This window comes from Magallana gigas, chromosome 7 (genome assembly GCF_963853765.1).
Source record: "Magallana gigas chromosome 7, xbMagGiga1.1, whole genome shotgun sequence".
Taxonomy (NCBI): domain Eukaryota; kingdom Metazoa; phylum Mollusca; class Bivalvia; order Ostreida; family Ostreidae; genus Magallana; species Magallana gigas.
This window is the reverse complement of record NC_088859.1, coordinates 43,336,421-43,352,417: the sequence shown is the minus strand read 5'-3', so window position 1 is coordinate 43,352,417 and position 15,997 is coordinate 43,336,421. Positions and strand designations below refer to the sequence as shown.

The 15,997-nt window shown below is 32.6% G+C and overlaps 1 protein-coding gene across 2 annotated transcripts; it reads left to right on the top strand.

The window, feature by feature from the left end:
* Positions 1-5,189: 5,189 nt before the first annotated feature.
* Positions 5,190-11,145, top strand: LOC105330500 (mitochondrial thiamine pyrophosphate carrier). 2 transcript variants are annotated; one of them, XM_011432208.4, is made up of 6 exons: positions 5,190-5,312; positions 5,645-5,787; positions 6,915-7,067; positions 8,729-8,908; positions 9,243-9,429; positions 9,696-11,145. In XM_011432208.4, exons 2-6 carry the CDS (start codon positions 5,659-5,661, stop codon positions 10,013-10,015), a joined length of 969 nt encoding a protein of 322 aa, XP_011430510.3. In that variant the 5' UTR covers positions 5,190-5,312; positions 5,645-5,658; the 3' UTR covers positions 10,016-11,145. The 2 variants fall into 2 exon arrangements, with proteins under 2 accessions (XP_011430510.3, XP_065922682.1); XM_066066610.1 differs by having other exon boundaries at positions 5,195-5,474; positions 5,642-5,787.
* Positions 11,146-15,997: the final 4,852 nt, after the last annotated feature.

Sequence of the window (15,997 nt, the reverse complement as noted above, 5' to 3'; positions counted from 1 at the left end):
ATTTTTCCATCCCACACTGTTTAATCTTGTAGAAATAATCGCCTGTCAGCGTTATCTAGTATTTATTGCTTTATTGAGCCATTGTACGGGTAGAAATGTCGAGACAACTCATTTAGTACAACTGATAAGTAGTAAAGTGTAAGCATGGCAGTCCAGAGGAACCAATCCCAGGCCTGCAATGCTACAGTCTCTGTTTTGTAAGAAGTTATCAGATTGGAAACTCGGGTGTGTTTGAAAGGTGAAAACATAAACACGGCGAACAGAAGGGGATGTTCTGTCAATACATAGGAAGCAGGGTACGCTGAACAGACTGCGAGGACCAAAGAATACGGCCCGGAGACTGGTTATAGAGAGGAAGAAACGAATTAGGGTTGTGGTCTTGGGATAATGATAATGAATTACTGGCTTATGCTTACGTCAGAATATTTGAGCTTCTGATGATAGCAAGCACGCAGAATATAAGATTCGTTGCATATTGTTTTTACTAGCATAAAGTGTTAACAATAAGTTTCAAGAGGTTTTTTTATTTGTTTTAAGCAATATGGCTTTCTAAAAACCGTAATGTCAAACCATTCAAACCGAAGAATATAAGCTTGAGAAGACTTTATCCATCACCAGTACTACCACCATGTCAGACTCTGCCAGCCCATCATTGTAGTCATTATACATAAAACTCTGAACTATGGTTTTGATTTATGATATTTATTTGCTCGCTAATTTCTAGTATACTGCCGAAGGCTCTGGGCATGCTTACTTACACTTCGTACATATGTCTAATGGCTGACTGGTCTTCTCTCCAATATCCTGTGACCATGGCTTGGTATAGTTTGAGCTGCTTTAATACAGAAGAAACAGAAGACCCTGGAAAGAGCTTTTCCTAACGGGAAACGCAGGAAAGAGTTTACATTGAACAGTTTTCGCCTGCAAAATAGAATTTTAAAAATTATTGAAATACAGGCCTGAGTGTAAACGCATTTTGTATGAAATATATAATTATATTTGAATATAAATAGGTTTACCGTATACCGGGTTATTTTCGCCCTGTGTAATTTTCGTCCTTATACACTTTCAGTTTCGCCCCGTCTTGAATTCGCCCAGACACGTTTAGGTTTACTATGATTTGATTTGAGACTTTGGAATTCGCTTAGTCTTAAATTTGCCCTCTAACAACCAGGTCGAAAGGGGCGAAAATAAAACGGAGGCGAATATTTCCCTGTATACAGTAGTTACACTTAAACAAAATTACAGTCTTGTTTACACTAATAAAAGATACATGTATAAGTGGGAGCTGCACATAGCATTAAGTCCATTGTTATTTGTAAAGTGCTGATTCTTCTGATGAGAGTTTTTTTTTTTTACCATGATGAAACATTCAGTCATGAACTCTCTTTGCTTTAGCGCCAAATCATAAGTTTGGACTTGAAAATATCAATCTTAATTATGTTTTTTCCTTTCAATACACATATAACATGAAGAAAATCAAATTCAAATGTCAGATCACTGAATTGAGCCGCGGGATAGTGACCTGATTGATAATTAGATTGATTTTTCTGAATAATAACAGGATAAATGAGTCGGTTGTAAAGTAATGGTAGGTCCCGGAGCAAACTGTCAAAACCTCGGACTGATAAAAGCTCCACTGCAGCATTCGTCAATTCTCAAAGTGATGGGAATTAGAAGAGTTTTTATAGTTCAAAGCTGAAGTGGCAGAATCTGATGACGCGTTATTTATTGTAGCTATGATAGATTAATGGTTCCAAAGGTTCAAGTAAAGCCGTGTCCGATTCGGAATTTTTACCTTGTATAAGATTTGATTAATGATTGTAGAAATGGCGTATATATATACGTATATATGAACAGATTTTATGACTATGGATCCTCTCATCTCTTATAGTTAATATCGTTTTACTGTTCAGAGTACTTTAGTTTCTGCATCAATCATCTTTTTCGATTTGAACATATTTTATTATGCAAATATATATTTACATAAATGGTTTAGGCAGCAGGCATGCCTATGGAAGCCTTCTCCATAAGGTGCAAGGTAACACATATAAAGTGCAAGACATTAATAACAAATTAAATAATACACTTTTTTACAAAATAGTATGATGTAGCATAAAAAAAATCTTATCTTATCTTTCCATTAACCATCTTATAAAACAAGATTAATTTATGGACTTTCCTTCTTTCTGATAACTTATCCCACCCTAGTATATAATGGAGGAGTTAATTCTTGGACCTTTAATAATCCTAGCAGTTGTAATTTGAACAACTGGCATCAGATTGGACATTTAAACCTAAATGAACATAGTTACCAGTATTTAGAAGTAAAACATCGGGACCATTATTTCCAAATTTAATCAATCATGATGTTTGTACTTCAATAGGTCACTTTAAAAATTTTATAAAATATATGACAATTGCATGTTTTAGAAGAAAGGTAGGGTGGTTTTTTTTTTCAAGTGTTTTTGTCTTAGATTGTATCATTCATAAATAAAATGAGCAATTTGGCGAAGTCGTTACATATCAGATATCTATAAGTGGATGCTCTGGAAACAATTCTAAGTCAGGGTCAATCAATGATTTGTTTGTTTAAAAACTCCAAGATCGTCAAAAGTACTTACTGCAAATATGGAGTGCTTGAATTATAGATAATAATATTGTAAATTTTGATAAATAGTGAACACTTTAACCCTACTATCTCTATTTGTTTTAAATCATATCTCTTCCAACAGGTTTCTAGTAGAAAGTAGCCCTTTTCTAAGAATAGTTAAATCTACCATGTTCCATCTAAAGTTGATGGGAAGACAAAAGATATTTACAATGTATTTATAAACTGTACATATACATTTGATATTGGTTGTCTACAAAGGTACTTGTAATTCAAAATTATCGCATAGGTACTTAAAAATCATTATACATTTGGGGGAACTTTCAAAGTAGTCATGGCTTTTTTGTATAAAATTATTGGTTAACCTCTGTTTCACTTCAGGTGAAAACGCATGTTCATGAAATTGTTCTTTAACGACACAAATACGCATTGGGAGAACTGTATTTACTTTGGGCGAGAATTATTCACGCTCGATACAGGCTGCCATGGGTATAGTCTAATGTATCTAGTTTCGGTAAAACAAGAACTTTATTATATGAATGTTCGGAAGATTTGAACATTAATATCCTTTAGTAAAAAAGGTTTATTTTTTCTTTGGGAGATTAAATCTTTATTTTTCCCTTGCCATGATGCAAAGAGTGTGTATTTGTGTAGGTGTCCAATTTTTACTTTAAGATCTAAATGAGGTTTTTTTTCTACTTCCTAAAGACAAAATGTCTACACTATCTGATAATCAAGGTATACACATAGCCTTGAACATCTTTAAAATTATCTAACAACTACAAAAATGACATTGAAACTAGATAATAGATGTGTATGCTGTAACAGGACCCCTCAATCATTGTTTTTTGTGGGGTTTTTTGTCTTCAAATATTACAAAACCATTTTAATAAGCTTTGATCAATCCAAGAAATTAAATGTATGTCGAAGGACAAGGAGAGTTAGTCTGATTTCAAACAGTCCTGTCAGCCACTCTGTCTCAATTTCTCTCAAAGAATGGTAAAGTGATACATTTTCCGGTTTTTCTAATTTATATACATTAGATGGATCTCTCTCTCTCTCTCTCTCTCTCTCTCTCTCTCTCTCTCTCTCTCTCTCTCTCTCTCTCTCTCTCTCTCTCTCTCTCTCTCTCTCTTATAATATCGTAATTGTTGACCAATGTGTTGCATAGATAGAACAGCCAATTCTTTCTTTTTGGACGTATGTTACAACGCACTTTAAAAAATTACTCACTTTGAAAATTTGTTCAAAAAGCGTTAATTTTGGGGCCAAGTCAACGCACTTTGAAAAAAAAATTGTTTTTCAAAGTGCATTGATATCGTAAATATTAACGCACTTTGAAAAAAAAAATGATATGGGTTTAGTCGAATTAATTGATACTTTTATAAATACAATAAATGATTGTTTTAAACTTGTTAGCTCAATGGGATATATTTAAAAAAAGATGCTCAGCTAACTTGATAAGCAGTTTCTCGAGAGAAGATTTATTGATAATTATTTTCTTTTCTCATAAGAATACGTAGTTTGACAATTTACTCACAAAGAACAACTCAGGAGATTTGAATTTTCAAAGTATGACATACACTGTCACGCTTGTTAAAACGCATTTTGAAAAATTACGCACTTTGAAAAAAAATTTAGAGTTTAAAATAGTGATAGATCATTTAGTTCCAAACTTCAACTTGATAAAATTTTAAAAATGTAGAATTGAAATTATTACCTAAATACTATGAAAACATTTTTCTTTGATGTATTCAAGTCATGCTTGATGTTATACATTTGTTTTAAACATCTTATGCAGTCGATATATATATATACATATTTCATAACTTACATGTTCCTATTGGCAGTAACCCCATCTGTATTAACTGTTTGACGACAACCTCAAACGACTTAATAATATTAATGAAGAAAAATAGTTCTTTTCTAAGATTAATTTTAAACATTTTTGTGACATTTATCCAAATATTATAACTAATTTAAAGGATATAGTAGTATTATACATGCCTAAAAAACCTCTGGTTACAAAAGAAAAATTCAGAAGAGTTCATTGATCATGAGAAAACACAATCCTGAGACCTTCGAAATCAACATCTTTCTATGAAATTTTGATACTCTAGATGTTTTATCGGGAAAAACTAAATGGGATATCCGATTAACTTTTGAATGATGGGAAAAGACTGGATGTTAATGTGGATAAAATGCATTGCAGCTCAGTGTAACTGCATTAATCTGTTAATAATATACATGTATGTATAGCATGGTTACGCTGACAATCAAAATTGTGAGTTAAGTTTGTCCATCGTGATAAGTTTTGTCATCCACATTGAATATTTGTTACACAAAGAACGATAACGCGAAATCAGAGACGTATTTAACAGTAAGTATATATACGTCCCTGGTGAAATCGACTGAGCTTTTTTCAATAATTATAATCAGGATAAATAAAAATGAAACATTTGAGAATATAATGATCATTATGTTATGAACAAATCGCAAGATTTCAATAAGTAATATTAATATAAATAAAAATTGTTTATATTTTCTTAGAGTTGTATGTTGAGTGGTTTATCATTTAGGCTGCGTAAGATACTTCCGGTTGTCGTATACGCGTGTTTTCGAATTTCCTCGTTATATTATTTGCAAAACAACAATTTGAAACACTACTCACTTGAAAGAGACGGGATTATATAAATCCATCGTGAGTACCAGCTTATGTTAGTAGGAAAAAAATCACCGGGCCATTAATGTTTACATGATTTCTTTCTGTTTCGATATCACCATGATCACAGACACTAAAATGAGATACTTCATACGCTCCATGATATCCTCTGTAGCTAAATCTTGAAGTTAAAAGAAAATTGTATAATCACAGTTTATATTCGCTTTCAAGCATTTTGTTGTTTGAAATGTATATAAGTTATTTTTAAATATGAACACTCCTTGACCTTTATGTACATGTAGATCCTATGGATGTTGTTATATGCAGCAACGGAATACTCTTTTCTTTAAAATGCGCCCTTATTCAAGCAGTGCATGATTGATCAATGGTGGGATATAAACCCGAGAAAGAGACCCATCTGTCTTCAACTGAGCAGGCTCTCGCAGGGGCAGTAACTGGAACAGTCAGCAGAGCTTTATTCCAACCCTTGGATGTTCTCAAGATACGATTCCAGGTAAAGTTTATCTACTGTATACACCATTTTTAGCGGTTAGTTTTGTCTATGCTTAGGCTGATGGTAAATTGAAATCAGAAAATATGAAGGAGGAAGGGGGTTGCTTATAGCGAGTGCAGCTCGCAGGCACAAAGCGCCAGCAAGCACTGTCAGCTCTAACGGAAATGCCTGGGCAAAGAGAAATTTCAGATAGCTGCAGCCTTTGACATGCTAAAAATTCTGTCGTCAGATTTGTACTCACAATTCTGGTTAAATTGCAAATGGCTACCAATATCATGTTCTCATGAGAACATGTAAAATGTATTTGAAGAATGTCATGCATTTAAAAGATGACGAAAACATTCTGCTGATTCTAAAAATGGCTTGAACTAGTTACACTATTTTCAAGCAAATTAATTATAGCATTGTTACTTTGACGAAAATTTTTCAATTGATGTCTGCTCTACGAACTTGACCTCAAAATGCCTAGACTGAGCATACGACCTTCAGCGTAATGAATAAAAAGATAGGCGAATCAAACTGTGCATATTTCTAATGTATCTGATAGTGATTATTATTTGTTGCTTCTCACAGGCGTCACCCTCTAAACATCCACACTGTTAAACAAAAGTTTTAAACATGTATACTGGAGCATGTTTTTTTTTTCTTTTATTCGTGTTGATGCATCCATTTGGTAAACCACGCTTATCATGCATCAATGTGTATTTACAATTCAATTCACGCTGCGCTCACCCCAATGGTCGCACTGTAAAACATATAGCAGTAAAGTAATGAGCTAAAGATTTCAGAGCCAACAATAAAAATTTTATGTCTTTGCAAAATATATTCATGAAAATCATATTTTATCAGCATCCATGATAATTATTTTCTGTATTTTAAATAATTAAAACAGAATTGAATTATGATCAACAGCAGCAATCAGATGAGCAGACAAATTAAACACAAGAGGATTGTTTTTTCATATTTAAAAGTAAATAAGTAAAAGAACAGATACAGATGTCAGGTCGTAAAAATTTCCTCACCCTCAACCACCCCTCTCCAAAGGAAACTGACTATTTAGAAGCTATATAATATATGTAAGTTTATCCAGTGAAACCTTTATTATCAGTTGTGAATATATTTTTTAGCTTCAAGTTGAACCATTAAGAAAAGTAGAATCATCAAAGTACTGGAGCATCTCTCAAGCTACACAGACAATTATAAGGGAGGAAGGTGTTACAGCTTTATGGAAAGGCCATGTTCCTGCTCAGCTCCTCTCAGTCATCTATGGAGTTGTGCAGGTTTGTACACATAGATCACTCATGAAATAAATACAAGATACATAAATACTAATTTCTTGCATCTTTAACTTTATGTCAAAGTTTTTTCATCTAAAACTGAGAAGACAGCTTAGATTCAGAGTACATGTATTTACAATTTTAAATTGGATCCTTATTAGTTCACCTGAACCAAAGGTTCAAATGAGCTTTTCTTATTGCCTGTCAATACTGGTACCCCAATAAGTGTTCAAATTTCAAAATTTGTTTTATACAGAAATTGTTTGATTATAATATGTGAAAATACCATATATTTCTGCGGCTCAAATTTTTGTGATTTAGACCCCAAAAAGTATCAAATTATATTCTGCGTTTTAATTTCTGCGATTACATTAGACTGCAAAAATAAACATACAACATATTATACATGTACATGTATCAAATTTTGACTACCTTTTTTATTCGTGTTTCGGGACTCTGCTGGGGGTAGTACCACCGATACTGTGTGTGATGAGGGTGTTGTTCTTGATGATAACTTCCCAATACATAATCAGCCACTGTTGACACCTTAATTGTCACATGGACAATGTTTATCTAACAAATTTTTGTAAAGCAAATGAATTTCATGCAAGTGCTTTGAATACGACATCTACATTATCCATATGTGCAGATCGATAATGTATTTATTTACCTGAATATTTTTAAAATATATCATGTTTTTAAGAGTGTATTTTTTAGATGCATGTATATATACTAGAAAAGACGTCCCTGGTAATATATATATGTAGTGGGGATTTTAGGATCTGTTCCACCCAGAAATAATATTACAAGTAAATTAGGGGTAATTACCGCGTACAGACTACTTTGTTGCATAAGCGGTAGATACAGTAATTTGTGAATAATTTAGTAAATAATTTAAGAATAATTTGCGATTTTAATTTCTGCGGATTTTTCATACCCACAAAATACTGCAGAAAATAAAGAACTGCATATCTTACCCGTTATACGATATTATGCAAGCATACTAAGATAGTGTACTAGTAGATTCTTAATTGTAAAAACTGTGACCCCCCAGACCAATACTGGATCCCACAGATGGGTTTAATGTTCAACATAGAAGTATATAGATAAAAGGTTTGAAAATCTTCTCAAGAAATACAATGCTAAATTAAGTTTCAATATTTAACTAAGTATTAGCATTCTCATATCTTTATATCCTCATATCAAGGTCACAGTGACCTTCTTTCACTTTTTAAAATTATGTATAGTTCATTTTGGAATTTTTTTATCTTTAATACGTTGGGGATAATAAGATTGGCTTATTGATGCATCTTAGATCTGAAGATATCTTAGATATGATGTCCACAAAAGTAGGCATCTTTTTAATGTATATTGTTTGATTTATTGTCAAATCGTAGAACATAAGAGAGAATTTTAGATACTTTTAAAAAGTTCATATTTAAACATTTTGAAATAGAATGATACAATTGTTCAGGTGAGCGATGTGGTCCATGGGCCTCTTGTTGTATGGGTTCCCTCACTAACCCTTCTTTAAATGAAAAGCCTTATTATGAAGACTGTTGGGATTCAGATTTTTTACACTTTCAGATCTGAATCTCAGCAGGATTAAATTTTGAAACCTAATAATGCACATAAAAGAATTACACATTTGTATTTGCCTACAGTTTGTCTCTTTTGAGGCAGCGACAAAGGTTGCATGGAACATTTTACCTGAGGGTGTGTACAACTTCCACAAACCTCTCACATACTCTGTGTGTGGGGGGATCGCAGGTTGTGTTTCTACAATTGTGGTCCAGCCTGTCGACGTCATCAGAACAAGACTTATCTCTCAAGGCAATCAGAAAGTGAGCTCTTATCATCAAAAACATCTACCACAATATCATTACCTTATATTGTTTTTGTACTGAGATGAATGAAATGACTGTAGCACATAGATTTCTTATCTCTTGGTATAGTTCTATTTAGACATATAAAGAAATGTTTTATGTTTAAGTACCACTATATATGTAAGAGCAGATTGTGTCTTAACAAATAACATTTTCCTGTTCTTGAAGAGTTGCCCCCCTTTGCCTTTAATTTATGAAAAATCTATCTGGTATAAAATTTGAAAAGAAGATAAATGGTGCAGACTTTTTGCCGTATATATGTCAATGATTAATAGAAATGCGGTTTTCCTAGATTTATTCCTCCATGTTGAGTGGCGTACTGACGATCACTCGAACAGAGGGGGCCCGAGGTTTGTACAAGGGTCTCCTTCCTGCCATGTCACAGATAGCCCCTCAGATTGGGCTACAGTTTGGATTCTATGCTCTGCTGAAGGATGTGTGGCAAAAATTTGTAGACAAACACAATGGTGAAACTTCAGGTACATAACAGTCTTTTTATCATTGTCATTTATAGTTATAAAACCAAGTAATCATAGTTTTGACTGTATAGTTGCATGCATCCATCTTAAGGGGAAAAGGGAGGGTGTCAGAACCCCACAATTATTCCAAAAAACATTAAAATAACCTGCTAATGGGGATTTTGTATTTTTTTCATCAAGTTCTTGGATGTGCCAAAGGCTAAAGAAAGTTTAACTGTCTAAAATCTGAAATTGAGTAGAAAATTAAATTTGATTGTATTCAACAGAAACCAATGGCAGTCTTGTATGCGGTTCAGGGGCTGGAGTCCTTTCCAAGATAATTATCTACCCATTAGATGTGGTGAAAAAGCGGTTACAAGTTCAGGGCTTTGATAAGGCGAGAGCAGAATTTGGGGGCGTACGCCATTATCAAGGAATGAAACATTGTTTGTACACTATTGCAATGGAGGAAGGCATCATCCACGGGTTTTATAAAGGACTGGCTCCAAGTTTGTGGAAGGCTGCCTTGGTATCAGGATCCAGTTTTTATGTGTATGAAAAAGTTTGTCAGTTACTGGAGCTCAGGCACGAGAAGAATCACAGTTAGTGAGACAGAGACATGTGTATTACATGTACATACATACACAAGAATCTATTTACTGTACAGCATTTAAAGCTTACCTGTGATAATTAAGCAGTGTCAGATGCAATCAATTACCTATAACAGCCTGTGTGTCTATAGAGTGATGAATATCGAAAAATTTCCCCTCCCCAGTGTCTCTTCCATTCAATTTACCCTTAATTGGTCAAATTTAAAATTGAAAACTGTGTCAAAGAGAATATTTTACAACCATGCTGGTGAGAAAATAATACACGACGAAAATAAATCATTTTTCCCTTTCCCCTAAACATAAAACTTTTTGAATTCCTTTATCTGTAGAAAAATTGTATACCACCTAATACAACTGACAATGCTTTGGCCTCGGGAAAGAATCTCTTGTTTTTTTATGCAAAATGTACATTGTACCTACTTTCTATTGCTTTGATTTAAATTCTCTTAAATAGGTTAACACAGAAAGTATTTATTTGTTTGAATACAATGTGAGCTGTCCAGTCACTCATAATATTGTATCGGGCTCTTGTGTGGGCTGTGTGTGAAATGAAATGTTGGTTGGCCTCTATTTTCTTTTAATATATGTGTTTATCAGACCAGCAATTTCAAATAGAATTGTTATTTCACTTATATCCTATCTTAGTGTAAGGACTACAAGTGTTCTTTTATGCCATGTTTTATTGTGAAGTCTTGTGGCATCAACTATTCAAATTAAGGTGGAATAACACATCATCACAAAATGGCTGACCGCTGATCGAAACGACATTTCGTTGTATTAAAGCGATTTTATGGAGAGAAACATGTAACTTACTCCATAGCCGAGTGGATAAAGTGTTGGACTTGTGCATGATCCGTACATCCCGAGTTCGATTCCCGCAGGGGCTTTTGTAGTTACTCACTGGAATAATTATTTTAGATATTCATTTTTTATTCCCAAACTGCAAATTTTTCGCTTATTTGACACTTGTACAGTTTATTTATCATTATATCTTTCATTTTCAAAAAAAATTCTGTTAATTTGAGTGACTTTTTCCAGGTGTGTTATTCCACCTTAAAATTATTCAACAGCTGGTACCATTTTTCCTTTGTCAGTGTCTTACAAAATAAAGAAAATTTGAAGTGGATTTCGAAGTGTTTTGCATGTAATATATTTGATTAACAATTATCAACATGCAAAGCGAGTTACTGGATCAAAGATATATCATGGAATTTTACTCCTTTCAAAAATATTTCTCATTAGATATTAGTTTGAGATTTCCAAACAATGACAACTTTTGTTTATTATAAGTTGTCGATTCATCCTCTTTTTAGCTTATCTGAGCCAGAGGGGTGAACTTTGACATAGTAATAAATATATATTTCGAATTCTTCTCAAAAACTATCTGGGCAGAAAGGCTGAAACTTGTCTAGAAGCATCTTCAAGTATATACTGTAGATTCAGGTTTGTTCAAATCATGTACTCCCGGGTAGAGTGGGAGAACAATTAGATACTAAAAGAGAAAAATATGTAAAATCTTCTCAAAACTGAAACCAAAAAAAGGGGGTCTGAATGTTTAACATAGGGATATGTGGAAAAAATATAAGAATCTTTTTGACAAGATCTACATGTACTTTACTAATTAAGCCAGATACTTTGTATTTGACACTTAGGTAAATGATGTGGCCCAAGATTGATTTTGCTGCATCCAAATGCAATATATGACTATTCTGCGTTTCTATCGTGTATCATATCATATATGTTATTCATGTCTCTGATCATATACGTAGTAACTAATAGAGAGACATTATGAAGCACTGTTGTAATATTTTGAGATATTTTCTGAAATCAAAAATTGAAGTATTGATATAAAAGATACTTATTTATGCAGTAAAAAGAATTCTTGATTTTAAAGGTAGATTATCTTATGTCAGAAAACTTGTCTGTTGATATTATGAATTAAAGTTGATCTATTGATAAAAAAAATCGAATTTTTGATATAATTTATTTAAATTAAAAAATCAAATTCTTGATGTCAGAAATGCCATAAAAAGTCAATTGTATTTTCTAACATCTGAAAATCTATCTTTTTGATATCAGAAAATCGCAATCGACAAAATGAATACTCCCTGTGATGCAACCCTTGTAGCCCCGTCAGAAATTTGAAAACTGTAAATGCATGTTAAATATAATAATGCATGCGGGAGTCTTATTTCATCACAGCAAGTTCATCCATCACTACAATAATCAGCAATGCATTTTTCTCTGGGATTCGCTGGGGGTGCACTCTAGACCCAAGGGAAATGATGCCGACACATTATCATTATATGCAGGCAATACACTGGCATACATTTAGCGCTTTCAATTAATAAGACAAAATTTAGTAATAACTCTTATAGTTTTTTTTCACATAAGATAAATCTTCATTGTAAAAAAAACCCATCAAACTCGGGCTATGTAGTTCAGCTAATTGGGTACCTTCTTTTGGGTCAAGGGAGCATTCATTTATTGTGTGAAATTTATTCGCCATTTTATTTGCAATCCTGATATCAGAAAATAAACTTTGTTGTATTAAAAAATCAGAATCATAAACTCATATCAGAAATACAAACTGATTTACTGATATAACAAAGTATAATTATGTAATGTATGACATCAACATCAGAAAATAAGTTTTTGATATCAGAATTCGACTTTTTTTAATATATGTATGAGAAATATGTTTTATTATATCAAGAATCGGAATTTCTGATATAAAACAAAATCCTTTTCTGGTTTCAAAAATGCTTCAATATGTTAAGGTGGCCCTATCCACTACTTTTTGATGACGCAATACGCAAAAAAGTAAATCTGGAAGCATGCAATTCCGGTACTGGCTGATTTAAACTGAGGCGAATTGTATGGAGACCGCTCTTTTTGTTAAATGAATAGATTAAATTTGTTAATTGGAAATTTCAATACTTACAAGTAATGTGGTATGTGACACCTTCACGTTGTGTTGTATTATTTACCAAAATAAACAATAAAATCAAGTATAATTTTTGGGAGTTGATTTTAATCAACTCTCCTTTGCAGTTACTCTGGCAAACCGAAACTGAAACAGTGTTTGGACCTAAGCACAAATCATCACCGCTGACAAGATTTAGTTCTTGAAAATAATCGATAAAATTGATGTAATGTATCTAGAAGAATTGTTTTTTTTAAAGAAACGTATTTATGAATACCTGTTAAATAGTACAAACAATTTAGATATTTTTTTTGCAGTCGTATGTATTTATACACCAGAGTTCAATATAGTCTCGTTCAACCATCGGCTGTCTCCGTAAATCTCTGACAAGCAGAGAGTCATTCTATATTTAGAGGTCGCGTCATCAAACTATCACGTGACCTGGCGTACACGTTAATCTCTGATCAACGGAGACAGCCGAGCATCTGGTTAAACGAGATTTGAGTTCATTATTGCTTGGATCCATACAATTTTTGGAATATTTCGATTACTTTTACATACCGGTAGTTTGACGGAATTAGTTCTATCTTTAAGGGTGTTATTTACTCAGGGTTTGAGTTCTCAAATTCCGATTGTTATAAAGGTCAATGTAATGAGTAAAATTTGTTCTAAACACAAAAAGTATTTATGAAATGGATTATTATTGACAAAACATTCAATAGTTTTACTTTATTATGGAATTATGCTCAAACAAAAATTGACTTTTAGCCAAACAGAGGAAATTCGGACTAAATTTTGCAAATTCTGTTTTCTGCTAAAAGTTTTTTGGCAGTAGTCTAATATTAAAAGTTAGGATTTTATATTTAAGTCTACTTAATTTTGCATATTTTCCGTTGGTTTTATCTCACTTATTCATTATAATAATCTTATGGCACGAATAATAATAATATTGAAAAATGCTTAAAAACGATAAAAGGCTTCATATCTCAAAATTTTGATCATTGACCTCATATAAATTTTATGCCAACAGAATAAGGTCAATATAAGTAGTTCAATATCATAAATGTTTTTGTATTATCATCATTCAATTTTTTGTAAAATTGAATCAAAAATGGGTAGGGATTTGAAAACTGATAGAGGAAATTCGGACTGAATTATTTTTAAATATTGATGCTGAAATCTTAATGTTGTGAACTTATTTAGTGCCATTACCATTCGTTAACTGTATCTTATTTTTTAAAGTGTTTAATTATTTGTAATATTTTTATAATTAAGAAAATCTCAAACGTAGTGTAAAATTTTATGGGATTTTTCTTGAATTTTCAATAAATATTCAATGGCCATTAACTCAAAAAGAAGGTCATTGACCTACTTTTCTGAAAGTGAAAAATAACTATACAAGCAAAGGTCTATAACACACAATAGATGGTTTTTCATTATCATCAGTGGATTTTTTTTTCATTCTGAGTAAACGTCATCCTTAATTATTTTACAACACGATTCATACTGGGTTTTCTCGAAATGAAAAGTCCGAGAATTCATATTATAAAAATGTGCGTAATTCAAACACAGATTATAAACTACTTGCCAAGCAAAGTAACATATCGTTGATTTTAAAATGAATAATATTCGATAAAATCAACTCCCGTCAGTACTTCAGTACTTTGATTTAAAACTAGTAGTTTCTTTCCCATCAGCTATATATCTTACAGCATAGCGCAGTGGGTTCGTGGGTTCACTACAAACCTATAGGTCATGAGTTCGAATTTCGTTGAGAAATGATTTTCATTCAATTTTTTTTATGTCACATATATTAAAAAACATTTTCTTATAACATCAAGCAGCTTTTTCAGATGATTTGTCAACAGAGTAAGAAAATATGAAAAATTATGTTTTGGGGAAATACAAAAAAAATTGCAATAATAACATTTTTGAATGTTAAGAAGTGTTAATTTTTTAGGTGTCCGAAGGAAATATCCATCATGTGACAAAAAATTTCTCTCAATTTTTTAATAGCTAACTTTTTAAAAATTATTTTACAAAAACACGAAACAACATTAAAAAATTCTTTAAAAAAAACTTTAGTATCCCTATCATCATTTTAATATTTGATAAGTATATGTTTTGTTGTCTTCTATTAAAAATTTGAATAAACTGTGGGTGTATAGAGCCACCTTAAAATGGCACCCCATAAGACCGATTATACACTCAAATTTATAAACATGTACATTTCCATAAATTTTAGCATGAGAATGAACCAATCACTGTGCACCCGACAAGTAACTTTTTTATTCGGGGTATCGCATCCAGTGAGTAATTGGGTTATCCCTCTTCGGTTTGTCTTGCTTGCTCTCTTGGAAGGAACCCTTAATTACATAGTTTTGCACCCGGTGCATTTTTTTCGGGGGAGGGGGGGGGGGGGGGAAGAGTCTACCATGTTGAAATAAAATTTATTATAATTATATGATTTTAATGATAATAAAATTAATATCATTACTTAAATACGGGAAATCAGCTACCCATAGAAACCGTCAAGTGCCTTTGACTAAGTAGGTGCGTAGACAATGTCTGTGCCCTACAAGCAGCTCACCTTGGCAGGGTGCGGTATTTAGAACATATCGAAAACGAAACACCAGGGTATCATGGTCACATAATTGCAGTGGAAGAAAAAGTGTAGTATAATTATCTCCTCGCCCTAGTTTTCAACTGATCTTTGGTCTGCAATTTGCGTTTTACTGATGCGGCATACCTTCAACATTTTTTATTTAAATATCCTCAATCAAATTATAAACCACATATTCTAATGAATCGATATTTCGTTCATTTTTATTCATGCTAGACTTGAATCAAAGAGACATTATTATCCCATGACTTGAATTAAAGAGACCTTATTATCCCACGTCGTGATCTGTTTTCCTGACCTGGCCTTGTACCGTTGAGCTTGCTTTTAACAGCGTGAAGCCAGCTGTAATACACTGTGGTCTAAGTACGGAAAAGGTCCGATATGTTACGTAACTGGAAAGTCCCATATCTTAAATTTACAGTAGGCTAT

Coding starts and splice junctions, on each gene's coding strand:
- LOC105330500 (XM_011432208.4), top strand. CDS start 5,659: ATGGTGGGATATAAACCCGAGAAAGAGACCCATCTGTCTTCAACTGAG. Junction 5,788..6,914: donor TTCTCAAGATACGATTCCAG/GTAAAGTTTATC, acceptor TATATTTTTTAG/CTTCAAGTTGAACCATTAAG. Junction 9,430..9,695: donor ACACAATGGTGAAACTTCAG/GTACATAACAGT, acceptor TGTATTCAACAG/AAACCAATGGCAGTCTTGTA.